Consider the following 27,510-nt stretch of genomic DNA (forward strand, 5'->3'; position numbering starts at 1 on the left):
AAGTGAACGTTACGTTTGAAATTCATGGCAGATAATTAAATTTTTGTGAGAGATCTCACTACGTGCTTGCCATAGTTAAATATGTATTATGGATTTTCCAACATTGAGCTCCGAATGAAACTTGCTAATATTCTGAGGACATGCCACGAACACATTCGTACATTTATATATTTTAGTTATTATATTTATCTCTCTATCATTTGATAGAGCGATAGAGAGGTAATAACGAAATTTATGCTTTCGATATTCGCGGTCGATCCTCTGGGTAATATTGCCGGTAGCATTAGGATATTACCTAACATTATATTTCCTGGTAAAATTGGGTATCTACGTTAAATAATACATAGTGTTATGATACCACCGCGAATGTTCCCGCTTGTACATTAAATGGTGCAAATGTTTCGGTTTGCAGTCAAAGTATTATTTGTTTTATTTATTTTTTACAACTATATTTTTTGTTTTGCATAAATATGTATGACTTTTCATTGTGCTGTTACATTTTTGATATTGAATTTATAGGTACATAAATTAATACGTATACAGACTTCAGGCGCACATTGATACTAAATGATTTCCGTATAATATGACGCGCTAAAAGTAAATGTACGTATAAGATTTTTAGCATGATTGTCAAAAAACATTGCTTATATTTTATGATAGCGTAGGTATTCGTAAAAAAGCGAACGAAAAATGCACTGTCGACACACAAATGGTAACAAAAGGGAAGCGCTTGGATTTAAAAAAAGATGAAATATTAACGAATACTTTTTGCGAATAAAAAACTGACCGGTTTGGCAGGTTTGATATTGGCTTTAATTCCACAATTCAAAGGAATATTACTTTTATATCGAACATATTTTTATACACAAGCAACGTTGGGTTAATTACTAAATGCTAATTGTATGATTTTCTTTCGACTGGCATCATAACCTTAACTTATTTTTGTGACGAATCATGTTTTGTATAAGTATTCGTTTTACTTTTTACAGTTTTAATGAGCTCCAAGACAAAAAAACGAGTTTATAATATAATTTATTTAATAATAGAAAAGTATTTACAAATGTCAAAGATGTACGGACTGTACAGTAGAAAAGATCCTATCTTGTAATAAATACGTTTTTTGATAAAATCACTGTGTGTGATGCCTTTGATGTCATCGGGTGCTCGCTGTGTTGCTTTAGGCGGATGCTGTAAACAAAATTTGTTAGTTTACTTAATTAACTTCTTGCTTTGCATAGCTGGTTTACTTTTGATTATCTTATAGAGATGCAGCTAACCCGACTCGATAATAATGAATTATTAATTATTTTGTTTTCATGGAAACACGTCCGATTTTGCAGTTGTTATCTTTTATATATTAAAACAAAATCGGGCTAGTTACACCACCAAGAACGGCTGGAGTAATGTTAATAATTGGTTACGCAGTCATTGATATCGTTATCTAGGTTCTCACCGCTACGAGTTCCAAAAATGATGACCATTTTAGAATCCAAAATGGTTATCGAGTGTGCCGATTTCGAAAATTATGGCGTTCATTGTCTAACGGTACGAAGTTCGCCGAGGTTGCTAGATTATTTAAATATCCAATAAAAATAATATTTATATTAATGAGGATTTCTGAGAAATAGGAATTAATTTCGTGTAAAGTTTACCAAAGAGATACAATAAAACTAATAATGTATTCTTCCAGGAAACCTTCTAAAAAACCTTAATCTGTAATTTCAGTAGGTATACGTTTATTAAATTGAAGAGGAATTGGACTCTGGTTATGTAACAAGCGAAGCGACACTGAGTTAAAATTGAGAAAATGAGCATTAGTTTGTTAAAACAAAATATATGATATATTATTAAGATAGTTAATTTATTATAAATTTTAAACAGAATGGTCAGCTAACGAACAAAAACAATTAATGAACTGTGCTCATTAGATCGGATTAAAATTACAATACTAATCATACTTTTACAAGTATATTTCAGTGATACAACCATTTGTATTTCCCAGCTCAGGGTGCGTAGCCAACGTGACATCGTTAACGCTCCGTAGCGAACGAATCGCAACTGTCACTGTCGCACTAATATAGAAGTGTGATAGAGATGACTACGATACGCTACGGAGCGGTAACAATTGACACGTTGGCTACGCGGCCAGTTGGCTAATCGTATTTGGAGGGCACTTCAACCAACCTTCGACAGGTGCAGGCGCCGCTTCAGGCGCAGGTGCGGGCTCTGGGGCAGCTGAAAGAAACAAAATATAATTTTAACTATAGTAGTATTACATGAATAGCCTGGGTCAGGTGTATTTTTTGTTTTCATTCTTTTTAATCTATATTTCATAGACTATAGAGAAATATATATACCCACAATAGACCATAGATAATTACATAAGTAGGAGGTGGTTTTACTCACCAGATAATTCAGTTACTATTTGATTGGGAATTAGAATTAGGAAAATAACATTAGACAAAAATGATCAAGAACTCAGTATAATAGAAATCTAATTTAAGTATATTAATTAATAAAAAAAATTTAATATTCGAGTGTCCATCAATCAATCTCAAACAATAACTTAATCGCGGAAGGCTGCTTATAAAAAAGGGAGTGCTAGGTAATTCAGAGAAACTCTGGTAAACCTTATTTTTTTATTCCACCAAGCTTAAAAAACATGTGTTTTACGGAGTTTACGACGTTTCTGTTACGTATTCACCACTTAGACGATTACTATATTTATATCGACCATCAATTCAACGTTTTCTTACTTGGCAAACCTTAGTGGGAAAAATAGTAGCCTATTGAGTAATACTTCACAGGGAATCTTTCCGGGAAGACGAATGCTCCAGCGGCATATCATTTGTCCCAACGTTATTTTCGGGCGTATTAGATTGTAGGCATTTGTATCACAAATGTTCTTAACTTTTGGGAGCAGAAAATATAAATGAGAACTCTAAATCTGTGCATGGCCGAGGTACTGAGTTCTTGAAAGACAAATACATTATGACGACACAGTGTACTCTATTCTACACTCAAACGACAATGACAGACAAGTTTACGACATAAAGTGTAATGTATGGGGTAGTTATAAGTTATTATGAAAATAGGTGGAGGGTAGCTCATTTATCGATCTTGTCTTATTAAATGGCTTTTAGTACGGACGTGTTTTGCTGTTACTCCTGAAATCCTGAATCTACAGGGGTTTCCGCATCCTAGATATGGAATTTTCATAAAGTACCTTCTGCAGGCGCAGCCTCTGGCGCTGGCGCATCCACAGGAGCTCCTTAAAACAATTTTATTTATTATGTTTATATAACGAAACAACTACGAACGTCGCACGCTCTTCTTGTTTCCCACATACATCCACGAAGACAGAAGATTTCGTGCTGGCCGACTAACGGATTAACGTTATGATTTCTTGTAAAATTTATATGGAATGAAGTAACTAGTGACGCTTTTATTGATTAGCTTTTACCCTTAGAATTTACTTTTTTTTTTCAGTCATGCAGAAATCTTTATAGGGCTGTATCTCCTAAACCGTGCTTCGTAGCGTAAAAATAACCAAATTTTTATTCCCCTTCAGAAAACCCTGAAATAAAAATAAAAAAAAAACGAAAAAAAGAAAAAGATAAAACATAAAACAAAAACCAAAGGTGTAATTGTCTGTATGAAATTCCTTTACATATCATCTTCACTCATCCCACCTGATATGTGGTATTTCCGGACCTAATACCAGAAGGAAGGAAGTAAGTAATTTTAACATTTCATTGCAAGTTTCAGAAAACTATTTATTTCCCCCCCCTGCACAACCACAAACCAGTTACTGCAAGGCTCAAGTCCCGGAAGAGCTTCGTTACAAATTCAGGAACTACCCAGGAGGCTCGCCTCAAATCATGGTACTCGCAACTCAACGACACATCGTTACGCATACCAGCTGCGGAACTCCTGCCTCCAGGGGGAAAGGAAAACTAGGCAGTATGGAAAGCCCTTAATAGACTTAGAACGGGAGTTGGTCGGTCAAAAGATAATCTGATACTGAGATGGGGTATTGACCGACAAGGTGATACTTTCTGCGAGTGTGGAGTCCTCCAAACAACAAAACACATGACCGAATGTTCCTTGTGCTCAACGTTGTGCACTGAGGAAGATCTCCTGAGGGCCACACCCAGAGGGCTAGAAGTGGCAAAGCATTGGCAGACAAAAATTTAATTTAAAAAGTTTGATCCCTTGACACGAATAAGAAGAAGAAGATTATCTTTATAGACCGCGAGCCAGAAACAATTTCCATGACCAATCGCCGCCCGGCTGAAAACTCGTGTAGTGGTTAACGGCTTGATGATGATATGATGAACCCCCGTAGACGTCAGCTGCCGCTCCGTTGGTGGGTTGAGGAATGGCAGCCACCGAAATACGTAAGTAAAACAAAAAAAAATTGTCATCGCCTCCCGTATGATACTTTGTCAAATGATAGTTCAGATGCTGTTGTTAACTAAAAAAATCGTCAGCCGGTTATATCGCGGTGGTAAGAACATCAGCTGGTCGCATGAATATGTAAAAATATAAGCGCTTCTTATACCTTTTATGATAGCAATAACAAATCATGAAACTTTGCATGTAGCATTTCATCAGGCATACACGCCTGAAAAGCCATCAACGGATTACGCAATTTACACAAAACGCATACTTTGCCGCACATAAACAAACATGTTAATTTTACAGCTGACGGTCATTCCACTGCGATAGAACCGCCTGACGGTTTTTTTAGTTTAAAACAGTATCTTAGCTTGTTTGCAGCGCAGTACCTACAGTTTAACGAATCAGAGCAACGAATTACAAGGACAATTGTCAATTTAGTTCCATAACATTGATATAAACCTTGTCAGAACACCCTTGCACTGATTCTTTGAAGTCGTAACAAAATACTTTAATAATTATATTTTACCTTCTGCAGGTGGGGCAGGGGCGCCCTCTGCCGGTGGTGCGCCTTCTGCTGGCGGCGCTGTTTAAAACACAATGTAATAATTACCCAATACTGTAGAATTTTACACATACACATAGGTATAAGAAAAGGAAGTCACATTCGTATTTAAGTAAGGTATGAGATTAATTTTTATAAACTTTAATAGGTCCTGCACTTCTGTAATGTTATCTTATAAGTTTGCTATTTAGTGAAAGTTTCCAAATACATACGTTAGTGTTTAGTTCTAATAGTATTTATATTTTACGTTTTAAACCTGTTTGGTATTTCAGAATAATTTGCTAAAGAATCACCTGCTGGAGCCCCTTCCGCAGGAGGAGCGGCTCCTTCTGCTGGGGGTGCGGCGGGGGCGCCTTCTCCAGGAGGGGCGCCCTCTACCGGAGGGGCACCGTCCGCAGGTGGAGCACCTTCAGCTGGAGGTGCTGCCGGGGCCCCTTCTGCCGGCGCTGCGGGGGCACCCTCCGCTGGAGGAGCCCCTTCTGCTGGAGGTGCGGGCGCGGCTCCTTCCGCTGGAGGTGCGCCTTCAGCTGGGGGCGCACCCTCTGCTGGTGGGGCTGGAGCGCCTTCAGCCGGAGCTGCTGCAGCTTCTCCTTCCTAAGTATGACGTTCAAGTTAAGCAATACTTTGGCTGTTTGATAAAATGCTAGAATTAAACGTAGCTCACTCATTTAAGCAACAAGCTATGAAGCGCAAAGAGTAAGCAAGCAATTCATCATGAATTTTCATAAATGCCATTATTAAAAGTTGCTTAGTTTTAAGAGAAGTGGGTGCGAGATATTTTGCGAGTCGTTTAGCAGTTGTACCACAAATTATAAAATCTGAATACTGAGGGCCTACCGCGAACCACGTTCGACGTGTTTCCTCTCTGTCACACTTACGTACGAATTGACAAGTGCGACAGAGAGGCGACACTTCGAAAGTGGTTCGCGGTAGGCCCTCTGCTCCTGGTGACTGTAAGTACGATAACCACTACTTTTGTTAAAAAAAGACGATACATTCAAGAGCAAAGAAATAAAGATATCCCAATCAAATTTCACATATTGTGAGTGAGCGCTTCGGCTTAGCTACTTAAAAGGAAAGAGGACGATCCATTCTTCATACAAACGTAGGTCCTCATTTTCCTCCCTTGATATTGACATTATGGAAAATATTTTTCAGAATTGTATGTATTTTAGTCATAGCTATGCTAAACGGTCGAGTTTGTTTTTTTTAATTATTATTATTATAGTAAAGGTTAGGAGCGAAAAACAGGTTTCATACAAATTTTTAAATGCTCCTAATTCTTATTATATTGAAAAATGTCGAAGAAATCAAACAGTTGGGCATGGCTATAATTAGAACACATCAAATTTTGTAAAAATATATTCAATAATGTTAATATCCAGAGAGGAAAATGGGGACTACGTTTGTATGGAAGGTTTCGGGGCGGTCGTCCCCTTTCGTCTTAAGAATTATAGCTTCATCGAAGCATGTGGATGCTGATAATCTAGTCAGTGAAAAAAACATTTGCTAACAACAACAAATGCTAATTAATAAACTCGTTTTTTTTTTATGAAGTCTTATGATGCATTAATGAATACATATATTTATATCGATGGATTTACCCAAAATTGGTGAGATAAAATTGAATAAAGCACGCGCGACACTGGCGGTGACGACGTTCACTTTATGATAATCACAAGCAATTTGGGAAGCTTTGGATGAAATTTCGCTCATAGCTCAATACGTGATTTAAATTGGTTTAGCATGCTACTTTTCAAAGCAATTTACTGTGAAATGTATTGTGAAGAACTAGATTTGCAAAAAGCAATTTATACAATATTATTATTAAGCTTACATTGCATAAGAGTAGGTATAATTATTTTACCACTATGCTGCACATGTAAATTTCTGTAGAATCTAGCAATTAGACTCTCTATTATTGTACGTGTACCAGGATGTTTTCTTTTACTATCCTATTAGAGATATATTAATTATTCTGTCGTTAAACAAATTTAAATTGATTACTTAGCACATTGACAACCATTTCTCTTTAATATTTATCTTAGATAAAGAAAATAAATTTAATTAATTGAATTGAAAATAAGCGCTGGCAAAACTAGACAGTTTTTATAGATATGCCTTAGGGAACACTAACTTCACCAACAGGGTGCCCAACTTCGCCCAAGTAAAATATTAAAATATATAATAATTTTACCAAGATTTTTTTTTAAGAACTGAAATCATAAATTTCGAATTAAATACTAAACAGCCATGATACAATTATACTTAAATTACGATTTGAATTAAGGTGAATGTATTTAGGTATTTTTGCCAACCCTTATTTTCAATGAACTGCAACATTGATAACGGGGTTTGTTCATAAAACTTCTTAGCTAAGTAAATAATGAATTTGCAAACCTTACGTCATACTACAAATTTCAAATATTTACTAGTATTTTATATAATCGTGATATAATTGAGAGCTTTTCAGTCGAGTAGTATGTTTAGGCAGTGAAGCTTGGTTATATCAGTATTGTATACAATAGTTTTTATACGAGCCATGTATTTTTTTTTACTTTACTTAAAACCCTAAATAATTAATGAAAATTGGTAATTATCTCAGAAGACAAAAATGTAGTACAAGAAACAGTTTAGTCTTTTCTATGGAAGCACGGCGGCACTTGATTGGTATTTTTTTTATAGTTGACTACAGCCTATCGAAATCAATATTATAGTTGAGTTGGGACCCCATATATGAAAAATACGAAATAATAGTTTGGTATGTGACATTTTCATTCGACCATTACAGTCGATGAGTAAAAAAAATACATATCCAGATTACTCACACCAGCAAAAGGGGCTTTATCTAAATGTTTTACCATATCTATAATGAGGCTTTTCCAGAAATAATAAAATTTACTTTCTTTTTGTGTACATAAAATAAACCTGTACTGGAGGTCAAAGCAATGGAAGGTTCATTTCTCAATTTCATTGAAAAATTACCGAAATATTAACTACAGTCTGTAGAAGAGACAAATATAAAATATTAGTAGTAACTAATAATATATACTCGTAAGTATAAGTACCTAATAAAACAACAATACGACAGACGCTTCTCAACGAAATCGAGAAACCCAGCTAAAGCAATAATTCACTAAATATATAAAAACTTACCGAACTATTCTTATACTTATTAAATATCCGTATTGTTTATACCTTGTCATCGACAAGCTGATCGATATTACAGAGTTCACAACTAAGCCGAAGAGCTCGGTAACTGAAGTTATTTATTCATATTATTTATATCATTAAATTTGTACTGATTATTTTTGCGCTACGACGCACGGTTTAGGAGATACAGCCCTATAAAGTTTTTTTTTTCAGTCATTCAGAAATCTTTATAGGGCTGTATCTCCTAAACCGTGCGTCGTAGCGCAATAATAATCAAATTTTCGTTCCCCCTTGAATAACCTCAAAGTAATAATAAAAAAACACAGAAAATAAAAATAAAACAGAAAAAGAAAGAAAAAAAGCGTAATGGCGTGCGCCGTAGCCATTTTTGTTCCCCTTAATGCCCAACGCACTGAATAACCTACTTATTTATTTATTTATTTATTTGAACTTTATTGCACAGTAAAAAAACAAACAGTGACAAGAGGCGGACTTAATGCCACGCAGCATTCTCTACCAGTCAACCATCAGTCAGTCATTAGGACATGAAACAACAACATCATCATCATCATCATCATCCTATTTTTTTAATTATTATTATTTCATTGAGAGAAGAGAAGTTTGAGAAAAGCACTAAGTATACAAATCTCGGCCAGAAACGGGGTTGCCCGCCGCGTATCCCTACCCGACCTCGCTACGCTCGGCCGAATGCTCAACATTAAGCTCGTAAAATAATTATTAATTGCTTTATAACGTAATTAAAAAAATAGCTGCCATATATAATAGATATAATGTAAAATAACGTATTACGCGGGAAATCGTATTAACTCTGATTGTATTAAGCGGGTTCTATTGTATAGGTAGGTATTTTGAAACCGTTTAATTTTGTCCTATATACGCTAAACATGTAGTCACCCATCAAAAATCTATCAAAAGCCAAATGGGATCAAAAATCTTTTTTTTTATCAGTTTTTTTATGATTTGCATCCAGGGCATAATTGGACCATATAGACATTCTCATCATCATCATATCAGCCTTTTATCGCCCACTGCTGAGCATAGGCCTCTCTTCTAGTACGCCACTTATCCCGGTCCTGAGCCATACAAGTTGGTAATGTAGGTACTAATAACCAAGTGTACTACAATACAAGCATGCTTACTGCCATTCTTGGATACTTGAATGAAGAGCATGTTACTTTAAACCAAAGAGTCCACTTTTTACTATATTTTGTAGTATAATAATAAACTATAGAACATAAGTGCCAAAATAGATTGTTCTGTTTTTAACCTAAGACATATACTATATATATAAAGGTTAACAAAAGCTACTCGTATAAAACTGTATGCCAAAATGGGGCTCTGGCAAATGTCCACGGAGTTTTCTTAGATATGCGCAACTGCCGCTGAACACTAATCATTTATAAATCTTGGCGTTATACCAACAGTGCTAGTAAAGGTGCTAGCGCTAGCCAATTTTTGGAGCACATGGGGTAAAAGCCAGGTGGTCTTATCCGTATAACTGGGTCGGCATCCTTATGTTTGAAACAATGCTTTGTGCTTTATAAAGTTGAATGTTTGTTGCCCCTATAGATTTCAATGATTTTTGAAATGGGCTACGATTTGGAACGTAAAATATAATCACATAAGTACATTTTATGAATAAATTAAATTCAAATGAGTTTATTCGACCTAAATGTATTATTTCAGAACTTTTGACGCCATTCATTTTTCAGTAAACTTAAAATAGACCCACCAGCACCGAAGAAATAATGTAACGCCTCCACGCCCCAAATGGCATTACCTCACCCAGCGGCGGCAGATTGACTTTAGTTTGACAGTATCTCAGTTCAATTATACTCGTACCTCTCGCGTCGCATGATGCTCCCTATGACAGTTATTCAAGTTTATTTGGCTTAATTTAATAAATAATTGAATAAATGTATATGTTATTACCGTATTGTTATTACTTAAATGTTACATTTCTAAATAAATTAATGTGTAAAAAAGTGCTAAACTTTCGCAAAAGTCTACAAAATATTTTTCGTGCCAGCTACTCGTACTAAGGGCCGGTACAGACGGACTGTAACCCGACTGAAATTTGTATGGGAGCTGCACGCCGATTGTCACTGAGCCATGATACTTTCCATTACATCTGTTTTTTTTAACCAACTTACGGGATTTTAAAGACGTTTTATTTACTCACCTTTGATGTCAAAACAAAAAATCTTTAAAAGTTGTGTGATGTACAGAACCCTTGGAACGTGAGTCCGACTCGCACTTGGCAGGTTTTTTCTGGTACCATATTGCGCTGGTTTCGCCAATATTTCATCAAGTGACTTCCCTAAGGAATTCCACAAATTGATGATTCCACACATAGACTCCAAAGGCCGATTCTGATTTATCAATTTTGTTTTGATCGTGTTTAATTTCGTATGAAAATAAAATCAAAATCGTAGCAAATCGATAAATCAGAAGTGGGATCCAAAACGATTTCCGTACTGTGGCGTGTCCACCCTGTGTTAACAGCGAGAGCGATAAAAAGTATTGATTTTTAGTATTTTTATCACCACAGACACTAGTCGAGGATAGAATTATTTAATTTCAATTTAAGAATGTAATTTAGTATATAATAGATTCCCTCTATTAGTCACCGTATTACTTATTATGACCGTCGATTTACATTAGTTACATCTCTAAATATATCATTATTTATTACTAAGGTCTCCAAAAACAGTCCCTCCTGCCAGTAGGCTATATGTAGTAATCTTGAAGCCAATTCAAAATTACATTTCGATATCAACATTTCATTTTGATATAATTCGCGTGTGCATTTCGCTCATAGGCACTTGCTCGTAGATATATTGGACACGGGCGAATGATAACAAAACGATATTAGTTTGACATAAAAAAAGTAAGTTCGAATTGGCCTTATTGCTGGTCTATTTTAAGGATAATAATGCTGTATTGGTGAAAAACATCCCATCCCTGTTCATATTCAGTTCACACTTCAACGAATTCGATTAAATAAGGAATATATTTTCATTAGTAAGGAGTTTTGCAATTGACATAATTATATTATATACGAACACAAACATGGATAAAAAACCAAGTCTAAATAAATTCTAGCTACTTCACTGGTTGCGGGTAGAAGATAACAAGGGAACAAAGGTACATAGACAACACATAACATAGTACAGAATATTAATTTTTATTAAACGTATCAATATCTTATAAAAACATTATTGTAATAAATAAATAATTATAAAATTACATGTTCGAAATGGTAGACATGAATGGTTTATAGACAATACATACAATAATGGAGGAACTATTGCCATAGGCTGAATTGGGAAGGAATTCCCAATGGGTCAGACTAGCCACATAAAAGGATGGGTGATCACATTGAATTTGAGACAGTTATGGCAATAAGGTAATGGTCGACTGGAATACGACAAAGGTCACATATAGTTTTTGGTAGGTGTGATTTAACACTTCATGCCTCAACCTCTTCCTCTTTTACCTTCTGATCGCCGGGTTTTCCCTTGGACCAGTCTGGTTTTTTCTGTAAAAAAAACATAAGAATTAATACACACTTATAAAACTCAAATGATGAATAGCGCTTTATTATATTAAACCAATTATCAAGAAGAGCTAATCTGCGCTATATTCACTACACGCTCACACACGAAGCCTGTACATAAACACGTTCGTATATAATATATATTTACAAAGGTACCAATATCAGTTCCGTATGACTAATCAAATAATATCCTTCCACTGCTATAAAATAAAAGGTACCAATTGAGCCAAGCAAACAAATAAATACATTTTTATTGTGATGCGCGTCAAAAACATCTACCGTTTGTTTCCTTGAACGCTGTGAAATTAATTTGTTTAATGCTTACAAAAGAAAACACTTCTTCATTTAGTATCGTACATAAAGCATTTTACACGCATCGAAGCTTATTTACATACACTATAAGTATTTAAAACGCTTCTAATAGATAAAACCATATCGTGAAGCGCTTAACGTTTTTGATCTTATAAAACATAGGCATCCTCCTCGCTAATAATGTGTTACACTCAAGGAACATAATTAAACTTAGACTACTACCAATCTATTTATTAAATTACTACTGCTTTGAAGAAAGATAAAGCAAGATAGTCAAGTGCATTTAACCAATTCCTGACTAGTTCTAATAATCGACAAAGTTTATGTGCCATCGCAAGAATAACTAATACTGCAACTAGCTGCCATTCTGAAATTGACTTAAGTCATTGATAAAGCCAGTGAGAATTATCTACAGCGTGCCACGTGTATCGTATGCTCAGTAAAACGTGTCTACACTGTGGTGCTGGCATGTTCTATGTAAGCGTTTACCTTTCCTCCAACTCCGCCCTGTGAAATATGGGAACATTAACACTCCGCTAAGCGTAATCTAATCATGGGCTGTATAATTGAGTAAGTTCGTGTGTTTTGGATCTCTGTGCAGTTAGATACCTTACATCAGAAGTTGTTCGGATTTGAAAAATAAAATAAATTTTGAAGATATATTTTTACTTGAGGCAATTGCAGTATTACCTACCGATTCTGGTAAATAATATTATAAGTATTATTATACAAAGTTAGTAACAAAAGCTAAAGAAATACGTATTAGCACCGTAAATTGAAGGTTTTTATTTGAAAAAAAAAAACTTAAGTAATTGCTAAGCGGGGTCTCGCGTGATACTCGATTAAAACATTTAAAAAAGTTGACTCAAAGCGCAAGCTTATGATTTATACGTACAACGAATTTACCCAAACTTTTCTCACCTTATTTATGTTAGGTATCATAAGGGCATTTTGAAATAAGTATTAATTTAATAATAAATAGAAATTTATTCTTATATTAAATCGTAATAAATAAAATCCATCAAATTTGTTTTCAGTTGTTATATAGATGGGTTAAGTTTGTGAATTGTTGTTACAGTGTTTACTTCTTGCCGATAGCCCAATCAGCCTTCTCCGCTTTCTTAGCCTGTAGAATATTAGTAGAGTAAAGTTTATTTCTAGAAAGTCATAATCAAGTCGATAAAGTCGCTATCGGACCGAGAGTGTGTCGTAGGATGAGAAAAGTTACTTGCAGAGTACCTATCGGTAATATTGTTATGTGAGCTTTTATGGTTTGGAAGTGTTTTAGAGATGGGTTAATTTATTATAAGTTATGTCAGGGTGAAATAAATCTAGATAAGAGAATAAATATAGTATTGTATCTACGCAACGTAACAGATTTCCAAGGGAGTAGGTACAATCTTAGTGACAATCGGTTTAACGTTATCATCGCTTAAAATACCCCCAAGAGCAATGATAACGAGTCACTTTGTATTGAAACAAAGCATCATTGGTCGTGTGTGTACTTGCTCTCGGCTAAATTCTATTGTACTGTACTTAGAACATGTCATTAATTTCATACCTACAATGGTACGGTATGTTATGGTTTGACGACCTGTCTGGCCTAGTGGGTAGTGTCTCTGCCTATGAAGCCGATGGTCCCAGGTTCAAATCCCTTTAAGGGCATTTATTTGTGCGATCAACTCGGATATTTGTTCCCGAGTTTGGGTGTCTTCTATGTATTTAAGTATTTATGTATTATTATATAAATCGTTGTCTAAGTACCCACAACACATGTCAGTTCAATAAGAGCTTACTATGGAATAGGTGTGTGTGTGTAATAATGTACTATAATATTAATTTATATATTTATTAACGATTGGACACCACTGCAAAGGTAATCCCTAATTCGTGAAATTAGATCAAAGTCACTTTTAATGACATTTAAAACCACCTGGGGGTTATTTTCGAATTTCGAGCGCTCATCTTCATCATGTTTGAAAGTCTTTGAAATTCGTCGCTATTTTTGAAATACAAGTGATAAAGAATCTAGTGGTATTAACCATTCGTTTTTAATTCTATTCGTATAATTTAAATGCATAGTAGTGGAGATAGTATAACAGGGAGAATACGAAATCGAGCGATCGAAATTCAAAAATTGCCCCCCTGTACGAAGTGCTTTAACACATTGAGTGCCGGACACCCGCTCGAAGGGTTCTCTGTTTGTAGTAGCTTTCTTCTACAAAGCGGGAAAACGCTGGGATCGGCTACGAGCGTAGCGCTACGAAAACGTTGGCAGCGAATGTGTTAAGTACTGTTCTTATCTTTAAATGTTCTAAGGGTGACTTTGTTGCTATTTATTGGGCGATTGCCACACTGCTTACAAACTTTATGATGAATACAGGGATAATGTACCTCTTTGTCTTCTTCTTCAAGGGTGAACTCCTTCTTTTTGACAACCTTCAACTGGTTACGGAAGTTGAATTCGGCGGCCTTCTTCTGGAGCTTGGCGAATTTGTTCTCGTATTTGGACACCTTCTTGAGTGTAGGTTTAACGCTGGAAGAACATGTGACTTCTAGAATAACTGTTATACCTTAGTGTTCATACGATTATGAGATATTGACTAAAATTATTTGACGTTAAAAATATATAGGTGTCTGTAAAAGCTAATTTGTCATTTTGATGGCAATTTATGTGGCAGTACGTAGGTATTATCCACGTTTCTACTTATATATATGTGAAAATCCAAATCAAAAGGGAGCTTATGGCGGTCGGCGCTAATGCCATTATTAGCGGCGCGCCAATATTTTTTAATGCGGTACTACGCGACGTAAGCGCCGACCGCCATAAGGTCCCTTTTGATATGGATTGTCACATGTCATAGGAGTTATTTTAAAAAACCGTAAAAGGTGCCTAAATTTGATCTATACCTACCATAGGTATATTGATATATATACCGATTTAAAGTAGACCATCACTGCTATTATGCTGTGCGTGGATGCAGCTCGAATTTTATACAACATTGAAAAATTTAAAGTGGTTGAGCATCCCCTTGTAGTTGATGTTACAAAACTTGGCGTATTTCATCAACATATGAGTAATGAGACTAATAAGTATAACAAAATAAGGAGTTGCCGCTTCTTCTAGCTAAAGTTTGATTTTTTCCATTCAAACGTAATCCACCCTATTATTCAGGTATATCTTCTTCTATGGGTAACGATTGAATGGTATAAGTATACGTCGAAAGATACTTTATTTACTTAGGTACACTCTACGCGTACGCTTCTACAACAAAGGGAGTGAAGAGCAGACAAGAGCCCCTCAGTTCCTTACACTCGCGAATGTCATTACAACGCATCGTATTCACAGGCACATCGCTGTTGCCGACATCGCGGTATGTACACTTATTGTCTGTGTTTTGTTTTTAGTAATTACATAATTAGTGCAGACTTTTGGGCAAAGTCCAAATGTCCAAAAACGGAAAAATTCTATGATTTTGATAAAGTGATGTAAAATAATTGGTACTTACAATTTTCCTCTGAGGTCATTGACTTGGGAGTTCAGGTCGGAGATCTGCCGAAATTAGGTTTATTATTTAAAAAGGTTTCAAGATTGCAATGAAACGAATGAAGAAAATAGAACTCATAGTTAATGGTATAGGTGAACTTTAATTATTTACTAGAAGAACATACATCATAAAATAATATTCTATATATTATGACTATATTTGTAGGTATTAATTAAGAGGACAAATATCATTGATGAGCATATTTACAGAAAAATTATGAAATTTAAGTTAACGCACTGAAATCCCGTTAGATATTTGTATTTAAAAAAGGATTTATAAAACATGCAGAATTACATTCCACAAGTTTGAGCCTAACAAAAATAAATGAAAGTAAAAAAATATCGATGTTAAAGCTGATTTCTTGATAATTATGTTGATTACATAAATTTATCAAACTTGTGGAACGATGTGCAAAAGTTGAAGTTGAAAAGAAAATGTTACACATGAATATAAAATCATGCAACGAATTCACAGAAGAAATCAGCCACAGTCAACACCACGCGTTTGAGAGCATTATGTTAAGCCGGCTGTTACGCTCGGTCAATGAAACAACAAAGCACAGAACAAGATATATTATAGCTGAGCGAAGATTAGGCAGTGTTATTAGCGAGCTGTATACAGAGATAATTACTTTTGCTGTTTGTATGTAGATTGATCGGTATAAGTCAGTCCCGTATCCTAATACACTATGCCTTTATATGTATATCTTTAACCTGTGCTCTTTGTCCTACTACATGATATACCAAGTAATCTATTCCACATTTTACTACTTTCGTGCAGAAAATCTACTCATCGTGCCTCGTCATCGGTAGCTGGTCTCCAGCAGCACCTGTCTCCACATATCATGTACATCAACATCAAGTGCAATTTTTACATATGCAACACAGCGCCATCAATATAGTACTGCTTCGACTTTCGTGCGTTCTGATGTCTGTGTACGTTCGAATTGACCTGTTTATGTCGTTAGAAATAGTGTACATACAGAGCAGGCACGGGTGACCATGTCCGGTAGTCGAAGTTGTAGCATATTGAGCGCTGTACCCAAAATGAAAGTTTCATTACAACAATGACTAAACATCGACATTTAATGTATGAGAGTACGACGTCGTATGATGTGTATTATGGAGTGACGGTGCAAAATCGATCCTGACTTGCGAATGTGGATAGTAATTGATATATGTACTCGTATGTGTGTCTCTGGACTCGCAAGTGAGCATAGTATACACCACTCCGTGTCCCGGTGCGAGTGCTCGAGCGGAGGGCACTCGACTGGTCAGGGAAGGAAGGGCAACATAGACCAGAGCATGGCACTTTCTATTTAAACACAGCCCGTGTCTAAAGTAATACAAAGGGTATGGAAAAAGGTTTATGGGGCATATATCAGCAACCGTACACGCAAAAACATTTCGCGCGGAAATGTCGGCACATACATGAAAAGTTGGAGATTTGGAACAAGAAGTTTTACTTACACTATGCACTTGCGTGTGCCAATAGAGGAACCAGTCCAGCGTTCCAATGGTACTTTAACGTCAATTCTAATTGTTATCATCAAAAAGAGAAAATTCAGTAAGGCCACTAAGCTCGGCAACACACGCAAAGCGTCACACTAGCGGCTGCAACGTCGGAGATCGGTTATTATTATAGCTGTCACACTGTTTAAGATATTATTCAAGTGCCATACTATTTAGGGAATGGTTAATAAGGATTCGGATGCGTCGATTGTTATTACATATTAAGTTTATTATTATGTCATGCAACAGGCAAAGCTTATAGATAAAAGGAAGCTTATGAAGAGCTACCTTGCGTCGAGGACGGCTGGCTCATACAATTGTCTGTACATATTCGAGATTACGCGACGTATGGAGATGACATGAGCGACGAGTGAGATGATGTTACGCGGACATGCAGCGGAGCCCGGGGCGCCGCGTGGTTGAGTGGTGAGTGTGTGGTTACTGTTACGTTTCGCCGAGCGGGCGGTTACTGTCGTTAGTGTAGTTAGCGGTGTAAGCTCCTGTCGGATGACGCGCCGTGATCGATTTTGCACCGCACGCCTTACCGTGGCTGGGCTGCGCCCGTGCGCTCGAGGACCTTATACTTTACATATCTGCTCTATACAGCACTACCGACGGCCCCGACTATTATTTACAACTCAACAACAAACAACCGAAAACTTACAAAGCGTTAACAATGTACACGATTTGTCACACGCGCACGTTTGTTACATAATCGATGACTGTGATATTCACAATGGTTATAAAGTATTGGTCAATACCTCATAATCTCTTTTCCTGACTTCATGTTCCAAATCCCACTTCTGGCCCTCACACACATACATGCGGTCATAATACTCCTGTATTATTCTCTTGAGCAATGCTAAAGAAAAAGGAAAGACAGATTATTGAGCCAGCAGAATGAGCATGGGCATCGGTGTGAGTGACCAGCGTCTGTCGACGTGGAGCGACGTGTGCATGTGTGCGTTGAGCCGTACAACTATCATGTCATGTCGTAACAACTAAATCAGTATCAACTCATATCATAATGCATTCCCAATCCTAATATCCAGTTTACCTCCATTTTCCTAATTTCAATGGCTCGTTCTAGTTCATATTTATCCCCCTCAAGGTTGTATATTCTGTGCCAGTACATTTGACATATCGTCTGCAGTTCCGCTATAGAAAAATACAATCACATTTTCAGGTGAACATTATAACAATCGTGGTGTAGTGTGGGACGCGACGCTGGGACTACGGCCGGCGGAGGATCAAGCGAAAGCGAAGCTACATGGTGCCGCGCAGGCTCTCGATGATCTTTAATTTATGCTCTGTCTACGACAGACTGGTGACTACAACGGCTCAATGTTATTTCAGCATTTAAACTTATACTTGTTATCCACACTGTTAGGAATGTTGGTATTTTTATTTTCAGCTCCGTAAGTGATAATTATGAGTGGACTGCGAAAACAAACAAATTTAATACTAGTCACATTATCGGCATGAACTACTCTGAATTAATTGCATATTATGTACTGCGTAGAGCCCAAACCAGGTCAGACCTCGAGCTGTTTGCGGGCTACTTCGACCTCAGCATCGTACTTCTCCTCCTCGAGCTTGCCGATACGCTGATGGTACCCGGTTATGATGCTTGTTAGAGCCGCTATAAAATAACTTAAGTATTACCAAGTGTTCGCTAGCCGCGCCAATCTCCCCTCTTACATCCTAATCACCGACAGCTTACACCGACAACGTATCGGTTAAGATTTGATGAAAAGAAGATTTTTAATATAAAAATCGGAAAATAGAAAGTAGTCAGCATACGCACAACAATCAAATCAGTACTTCACATGGAGCTTAGAAGAAATAAAGATACGCGTTAGGATAGACAAGATGGCCTTCGCGGGAGACTCCCGGTGGCCCAGAAAGAACGTTTAATCAGTTAACCAGACTTAAAGAAACACGCCACTTCGACATCACAAATAACGTTAAATATGAAAGTGAAGAGATGTCAGTTTGGTAAGTCGTTCAAAAGAGTTGAGACTTAAGTTGAACTCGTCTCACTACCTCGATATCTTTTCTTTTAACGATGTATTCCAGGTCATACTTTTGGTCTTCAAGGCGATTGATGCGATCGTGATGTTCTTTGCAAATCCTCCTAAGATCATCTATAACGTGACACATACATGTATGCACATGGGTAACAGATGAAACTGATACACAAAATAGTGGCGATGTGAAGCATATGACGAAATAAAGATACATTTGAGTGCTTAATTCAAGACACGTGGGGAAAATATATTTGCTATTTTAATTGTAGGTACTATTTATTATTACTTTAATTTTAATTATTGGGAATAGTTAATAATAATTTCAAAACGCAGAAGCATATTTACCTTCGTTTGCATCTTCAATGTTCTTGGGTTTACCACACCTCTCCTCAATGATGCGCCTCCTCTCGGCCGCTTTGCGCTCCTGTTCCTTCTTCAGTTCCTCTGCGGCTTTTTTACGCAGCAGCAACTATTAAAAAAGTTAGATTTAAAGAAAAATGGTTTACTAAAGTGCTAAATACTCTTTGAGCACTATAAGTGCAAGTTCAGTTTGTTTGCAATACTCACCCTGAGCTTCTTCTTCCTTTCGGGGGTCATGAAACCCTTCTTCGCCTTCTTGGCCTTAGAAGCTTCCTCCATGCGCTTGCGCACCTCCGCGCGCTTGCGGTCGATCTCGGCCTGTTTGGCCTTCTTCGCCTGCACAAGTCAAATGTATAATAATATCGAGAAAAGGATTTGAGGAACGTAGTGCTGTGAATTTGTTTTTATGTGGTGTAGATATGAAATTTGGTTATATTTATTGTTGAACCTACTAATATTATCTTTTAAGTAATCACTACAATAGCATAGATATCACTAATCTTATAACTAGAATATAGAGTCTACTGAAAATACAGATAAGAGAAAGAATACAGAAGATTCATGGAGACGTGGTATAAAAGGCCAACTATATTTTCTGTCGCCAAAATGTTGACTTGTGTGTTCTAAATAATACTGAGAGTACTCTACTGATTGATTACACTCTCTGTTCTCAAAACAGTTATGTTACCAAAATAGTAGATCTGTCACCAGATAAATAGAATTGTCTTAAAATTGTGAAAAATACCCAACAGGATCGAATTGGTACAATTTTTATGTACTATTATGTATATGTTTTACATAAACAAGTAAAAATAACCAAATCAGAGCATCTCACTACCCACACGGCCATGTTTGTCCTACCCCTAGAGTGTTATTGCAAATCCGAAGTCACGAAGCGGTGAAAAATTTACTATATTTTCCTTTTTTTGCTGACCACAATAAGAAGCACTTTATTTTACTTACTGATGACACATCTATAATTTATTTACTAAGTTACAATTTACATAATCGTTTTAACATTACTTGGAGACTCGATTTAGGTGACAGAGCTAATATTTTAGTTTATGACAAATTTTATTAATTAGATTAAAGAAAATACATTTGTTTGGTGATCCATTAAATAATACCAATATAAAAACCATAACATTTTCATGGAATTTACTAAGTTTACTCTGACTCCGTAAATATGTGTAGGTATATCAACTATAAACAAAGAAATAAATTTCAATTGAATTTCTTGTTGCATATAGACAGGTCTGCGTGTGGAAATATTTGGGAAGAAAATGGTAGGACGGTAAACAAACAAGTAGTGTTCCGTTGTATCTTGTACATTACCTCCTCGAGACGCTTTTTCTGAAAAAGAAATAAAAACATTTCTTATCACAAGTTCAAACAACAGCAATTATCAAGTTAGTTTTAACATTTAAGGCCAGAGCACACCGGCTGCGTGTGCGTAGATTTTTTAAGCCGCACACGCACACGTCTCGCAAGCGGTGTGCCGTCTCGCACACGCACCCGGTGTGCACAGGCTTTTAATAGGTACACAAAATGCACTACGAACAATATCGCTTATTTTATAAATGGTTATGTATCCAGATATAGTTAATGGTGCATTTTATGTTTGTTTTCGATGGCTGATTTACAAAAAATGAAATATAATTATGAAAAGGCGAATAGGATTTAGAAAAATACATAAAATTATTACTAAACGTACTTTTTTTTGGTACCCAAATTATAATTAGGTAATTCAAGTAACATTGAGAGGACAGACAAACAGAAGGTAACGTAAACACAAATTAAGTTATAAAATCATGACAAAGTTTAACTTATTACAATGCAGGTATGTAATTTACATCAGTCGGCCGCCCATTGCCAACTCACAATACAATAATGTATTAATTACATATATAATATATCGAATACGAAAACGACATTAGATATACATAAAGAAGGGGGGAGGGGCATATTTAACAAAAAAGTAATATAGCACGCCAACTTGAGATTGAGGTTAAATGTAAATTTAATTCTTAATTAAAAGAGATTGTTTCTTTAAAAATATAGTCACTTTAAAACGAATAATTTTAAACACCATTAAATTTACCGAACCTCCCAATAATAAAGCTGCGTTCTGTTGCGTCATATTCCGCAATTAATTATGTGCCTGACTTTAAATACCTACTTAGGAAAATGTAAATAAATAAGAATTCGGCATGGGCATCGCATTCACCCAATAGCCTAGGTAATTTTAGATTTCATCAACTCTCAATAGTCCTAACACCCTGGCGAGTGCTGCCTCTGCGTGCATCCCATAACACGGGCAAGGGCAGCATCCAGTCGGTGATGGGTAAAGACATCATACAAAAAGCTACTATAATCATGCTATTTTGCTAACAGGAATGTATCGGGATGACTTGATGAAAATCAATAGCAATTTAGTTTTGTAATATTTGCTTATTACCTAGCTTATAACAGCTATAACCTAAAACGAGACGTATTTTTTGGCCATTTGAGGGTAATTGAAAACAAATATCACACGATTAAATGAAATCGTCGAGGCAGTTATGTATATGGTTAACTAATAAGTATTTTAAGTACCCGAAAATGTAAAAAAATGTTGTTTACATTTATTTACCTACCTACATAAATATATTATACTTATATTGTCAATAAAATGTTCTCAGGCATTTCTTACCGATGACATTCGCAACAACCAAAGACTAGGTACTCACTGTCTGCTAGAATAGACGCTTCTAAGTAACTTATTATTTATTAAATCATTGGAAATATCTCAAATTGGCGTATACTAATATGTAAATCAGCCATTTGTACGATACGACATAAAAAAATACAGTGTGTTGTTAACAATATATCGGTGCAATGTGTGCGGGTAACGTGGTGCATGTATGCATTAGTGAAAACCTGTGTGCAACAGTGATACTTAGTGTGTATTATTTAACATCGTGTCATGAATTGCAATTCTTATTCAAACATATCTGTGTTCATAAATGTATTTTAGTTGTACATGTTTATCAACATATGTACAGCTATGTCAACCATAAGCGTCACGCTGCAAATAACTCAGTGTGTTGATTTGTGTCCTTATCATTATAACTAATAAGTACTACCGCAATGAAATGTTCTGGTAATACTCATTGTGATTACTTAAATTGATGTAAGCTCATTCAACAAATCCATGACATTATGTTTAATACTTTGTATACAATTAGACACTGTGTGTTAGCATAGTTGTTCAAATTGATTGATATTAGGTACGACATGTAAATAAGTAAGCGTCCATCAGGACCATATTCACAATAACACAGACTTACAAACGTCATAATAAAATGAAAGTAATACACAAATGCTGTAACAGAAATTCATGTGTAATCTTTAACCTCATCGTTTGCAGATTTGGACGTGTTTTTTTAATACTATAGTATATTAATCGCCTGTTGTTCCTGCGTAAGCGTTGAACCTATTTTAATTATTTATGCATAATGTGAGCAAAATAATTATTGTAGTATTGTATAGCTCAAAGATAATTATCGAGTATACATATATGTACACGTTTTTAAACAGAAGGTTTGTAAGTGTGCAGTGTAGTGTACACATACCATGGACAATATTATGTATAGCTAGGAAAAACCGGCCAGCCTATCTATGTACTTCCCTCTGCCGGGTACAGGCCTCCTCCCGTTAAAAGAGTTTACGGATAAGACAATATCGCTCGGACCTTCTAATTTATCCGCAGTAATTAATGGGAAAGTCTTTTATATAGAAACCACATCACATTTTTTTATGTAATAGGCAGCAACCGAAACGTAATCACAATTTGTTAAAGGCACGGTGGCCACTTAACAACTCATTAAAATTTCAATTAGTACTTATTTTCAGTTTAAAAAGAAAATACATACAATGTACGAAAATAAATTCAATACATCGGTTGTGTATTTGTGTAGAGTAGCGTGTGTTATTGTGTTATGACAACAATAAGTACCTGGGTCTCGAGAGGACATCGCATTCAATACTGTAGTATTCAGTTCAGGAACACGATGGAATCGACGGGACAGCCGCAAATAATGGAAAAGAAAAGGAAAAAAAGATATATTAGTTAATGTATAAAATACAAGCCACTATTAAAATTGTTTCTGAAAAAAAAAGACTTATAACTTATTATAAGAAATTATCAACATAAAACTTTTATTTGTAAGATTAAATCATTATAAAGCACCTAACATACAATTCCGCATAAGTACTCAATATGTAATATAATAACAAACAGTAAATGTTATTATATTACTTGTTGATTAAATAAAAATGATGAATGATGTTGAATAAAAGTTTTTTTTGGCCATTTAATTTTTTTGAGAAGCAGATTTTAATCGTGGCCAGCATACAAATATTATGTCAGACCCCGTCAGCCTTCTTATCAATTAAATCTTTTTCCGGCTGTAGTTTTCATGTGTAGGTAGGCAGAGTCTAAGACATAGTCAAATTTCAAACAATTATGGCAACACGCTTTATCCGCGTGTGCAACCAAATATCTGAAGTCACATTCAAAATATCCAAAACAAAACCTGAACTTCTCATTGTTTGGGCTTCATTTACAAAGTACCTGGGCTTATAGAATAGGATAAATTTGCAGCAGGGAAGGATATAAACTATGTGAGTTGTGTCTTTATACCTGTACAAGTTGCCTTACCCATCGTATCGCTATCCGAACACGCTGGAATTCTAGGTACCTAGGTCGCTAGGATTTGACGTCATACCGTTTCATATAAATCAGTGAATTAGTTATCGCGAGCACGTTTTTCACATACCTTACATCATCATCCGCCATTGTTGTATGTGTTGGATTAGGTGTCCTGAAAAAGGTAATTCAAATTAAGTAAAATAATTCCAATAAACCTAAACTTCCACGCTTCTCACTTTTCTTTGTGCGGTTCGGGACTAGGTAACTAACCGTAGGTAAGTATTTTGTTAAAAGGCGAGTTGTTTATACCGGTTCTCGAAAAAGGTTGCTTATCTGGGCAAAGACGACATAATTGTTGACGCTCTAAATGAGATCTGTAAATTGTTTGCAGCTCCAACTATTCGCCTTTTTAACGGACTAACGGCGGAGCCAAAGGAAGGTTAATGTTTTTTGCATCCTTTATATATGTCATGTTATCCACAATAGCGTGAAATAATAATGTGTCATTAGACTCATTTTTGTGGACTGGGTCAAAAAAAAATCTATAAAACCCCAGTTCAGTATGTATGTATAATAATGCGAGGGCGTTCTAGTCAATAACCGTTGTAAATACGTATTTGGCAATTTCACCGCGGAACAATAAAGTTGTTAATTGAAACCTAATATTTGGCCGCGGGCCAAGTGTATCGGATACAGAAACTGTCACTTGATATGCGATGTTCCAAGTTTATTATTTCTACGAAAAAGTGTGTAAAAACCATTCATTTGAAATTGATGTCAAAAAATATGTAAATACCCTAAAAAATATTTATTATGCTAATTGAGTTTGTTCACAATATATTTTCAAATATTAATAATATATTCTATATTGCCATTAAATATTGAAATTGTTGGAGTGATTTTAATTATTAATAAATCATGGTATTTAAGGTCGCGTCAAATTATTTGGGACGGCATGACGTTCTTATTTTCCTCAGAATAAAATGTTGCTGAAAGAAAATTCTATTATTAGATCCAAGCTCGGGCATGCTCGGCGATCGTCGCGCCTGGTCGAACATCGGGCGGGCGGGCTCGTCGGCCGGTGCGCGCGCGACGGAAATAGGTTGGCTCACATACCCACCAAACCTAATTTGGTGGTATGCCGCGCTACTTCGGTTACAAACATTACAAAATGTAATTAGATCCATGGTTGTTGTTTCTATGGCGTACAGAGATTTTTAATGTCAATGTATACAAAAAATATCTAATATACTGGAATAAAGGTACTCATATAACAGTAAAATTAATGATTGATATCCCTAATGCTATAATACCTAGACCTTGACTTAAGGTAGTAATCAAATACATAATCTTGAATATATAATGAGTATATAAAAATTGTAGTTATGTATGACACCTGCCTGACATTAAATAAATCTTAAACCTCTTTAAGTTGATTTTAAGTTAGCTTGGTAGTGTTCACGGTTTAACAATCCACGTTTATGAGCTATTTTCCGCAGTCACGCCGAGTTGATTCGGAGCTCGCACGAATCATATTCACACACTGTAGCGATGCATCAGTAGATCCAACACCACGTAGTTGATTTATCACTTCACTTCGATTAAATGCACTTATTTGCCGGCACGATTTTGTAGTTAGTACAGATATTAAACGTCACTTGGACTCACCTACGATAAGAAAAAGAGGATGGCCCTACAGATGGTTCAGCCAACACGAGCCACAGCTGCTGACTGGTGCGAGGCGGGCGGCAAGGTGCGGCGGGCAGTGCGTGGGCGCGCCCGTCCCCCGCGCGCTTTTCCTCACAGCTTCTCCTAAACTCCCGCGCATCCTTGGCTGCTATTCCAATAGCGTATCAGCTAAAGGGAAATAATAATATACGGACCCAGTTAACCATGACTTCAATGTACATAGTAACTGTGCAAAATCGGAGATCGCACTTATACTAGTTCTCGTGTAACAGTCGTTGGCGGTTTTGTAACCGATGCTATTACGAGGCCTTCCCTTCTCTACCCGCCACCCAGCTTTCGTTACAGACATTTTTAGAGCAGTGTCGTTTTGACACCATCACCGAAATAACACCAGATCTATGCTATGTAACTATTCAGATTCCTCGTAAATCGACTCTTTTTACTAAATGCATAAAACTATATATGTTTACGCGAGTTTTCTGTTTTGGTTTCATGTGTAGGAGGTACACTTATTATATATTAAAACTAAAATGATTAGGTACTAACCGAATTTAGTGATATATTGGCTTTTTAGGGTCCCATACATCAAAAGCAAAAAATAACGGACCCTTTGTTGTCCGTCTGTATGTCCGTCCGCCTGGCTGTTTATCTTTCTGTATCAACGTCTGTGTATCTCGGGAACTCGTGGAGATATCGAGTTGAAATTAAAACCAGTCCCTTGAAGCTGTGAAAATATCAAACTTCTAAGTTAACGTAAATAAAAAGATACGTCCGTTTATGCCGCAAAAAACGTATGTATATTTCGACACTCTCAAGGAAATCAAAATTATAGGGTAGTTTCCGTTGACCTAGAACTATGACATTTGGCAAGTAATACCGTCTCTACAAGTCTGAAAACTATACATATATATATATTTGTAATTAAATCATAAATTCCTAAACTACTTATAATATGTACCTACAAATGTGTACGGAACCCTCGGTGGGCAAGTCCGACTCGCACTTTTGCAGTTTTTTCCATATCGACTTACCTAATCTAATATTTCGCAAATTTCGTTTTATACAGATAATTGAAAAATGCTAAATACCTAAACTTGAAAAAATACACATTAAGGCGAAGGGTAGGGCAAGCTCTTTCCATACAAACTTTGTGCGCGTTTTTCTTCGTTTGTGTTTGCGCTACAGTTATTATTTTTGGTAAATATGCTTATTTTTCTGTTAGCTAGGGTTTCATGTATTTTTTTTTGTATTTTTTTTAATAAAGAATAATTCTACATCAAGTTCTGCGTATATCCAATACATACAAGCAAAAAATGCAATTAAATGCTATAGTGCCAAAACTAACGAATAAAACTTGCACAAGATTTGTATGGAGAATGCCTTGCCCTACCCTGCGCCTTAAGCAACAAACTCTCTCGCATTCAATGCGACGCATAAAAAGCTGAACAACGTCAATGTTTAAAACATTACCGCAGTCTCCATTATTTGCGTTGACACAGTTTAATTATTTTAAGTACAAGGCGCTAAAGTACCATCCACAAACTCCGTGGTCACGAGCCGAGCTTCGTTATCAACTGTCCTCTAATGAAAGCTATTAGAGCTTTAATTAAAGTTACGACCTAGTTCTAGGCGGAACTAACTCAGAACAGCTTCCCAGGAACTAACGGT

General features: G+C 36.1%; 1 protein-coding gene across 14 annotated transcripts; it reads right to left on the reverse strand.

Annotated features, from left to right (window-relative positions):
• Nucleotides 1-1,019: 1,019 nt before the first annotated feature.
• On the reverse strand, nucleotides 1,020-26,005 carry LOC133517155 (troponin I). Of its 14 annotated transcripts, none has more exons than XM_061850323.1 (15): nucleotides 25,822-26,005; nucleotides 24,286-24,325; nucleotides 20,796-20,813; nucleotides 19,668-19,796; nucleotides 19,446-19,569; nucleotides 17,832-17,932; nucleotides 15,521-15,564; nucleotides 14,406-14,547; nucleotides 12,501-12,518; nucleotides 11,640-11,681; nucleotides 5,260-5,560; nucleotides 4,931-4,987; nucleotides 3,227-3,271; nucleotides 2,185-2,235; nucleotides 1,020-1,188 (listed from the first exon to the last, which is right to left on the reverse strand). In XM_061850323.1, exons 2-15 carry the CDS (start codon nucleotides 24,298-24,300, stop codon nucleotides 1,178-1,180), a joined length of 1,098 nt encoding a protein of 365 aa, XP_061706307.1. In that variant the 5' UTR covers nucleotides 24,301-24,325; nucleotides 25,822-26,005; the 3' UTR covers nucleotides 1,020-1,177. The 14 variants fall into 14 exon arrangements, with proteins under 14 accessions (XP_061706307.1, XP_061706309.1, XP_061706308.1 ...); XM_061850325.1 differs by lacking the exon at nucleotides 17,832-17,932 and adding an exon at nucleotides 18,128-18,228; XM_061850324.1 differs by lacking the exon at nucleotides 17,832-17,932 and adding an exon at nucleotides 19,117-19,217.
• Between the last annotated feature and the right edge of the window lie 1,505 nt (nucleotides 26,006-27,510).

Source organism: Cydia pomonella, chromosome 4, assembly GCF_033807575.1.
Source record: "Cydia pomonella isolate Wapato2018A chromosome 4, ilCydPomo1, whole genome shotgun sequence".
Classification (NCBI taxonomy): domain Eukaryota; kingdom Metazoa; phylum Arthropoda; class Insecta; order Lepidoptera; family Tortricidae; genus Cydia; species Cydia pomonella.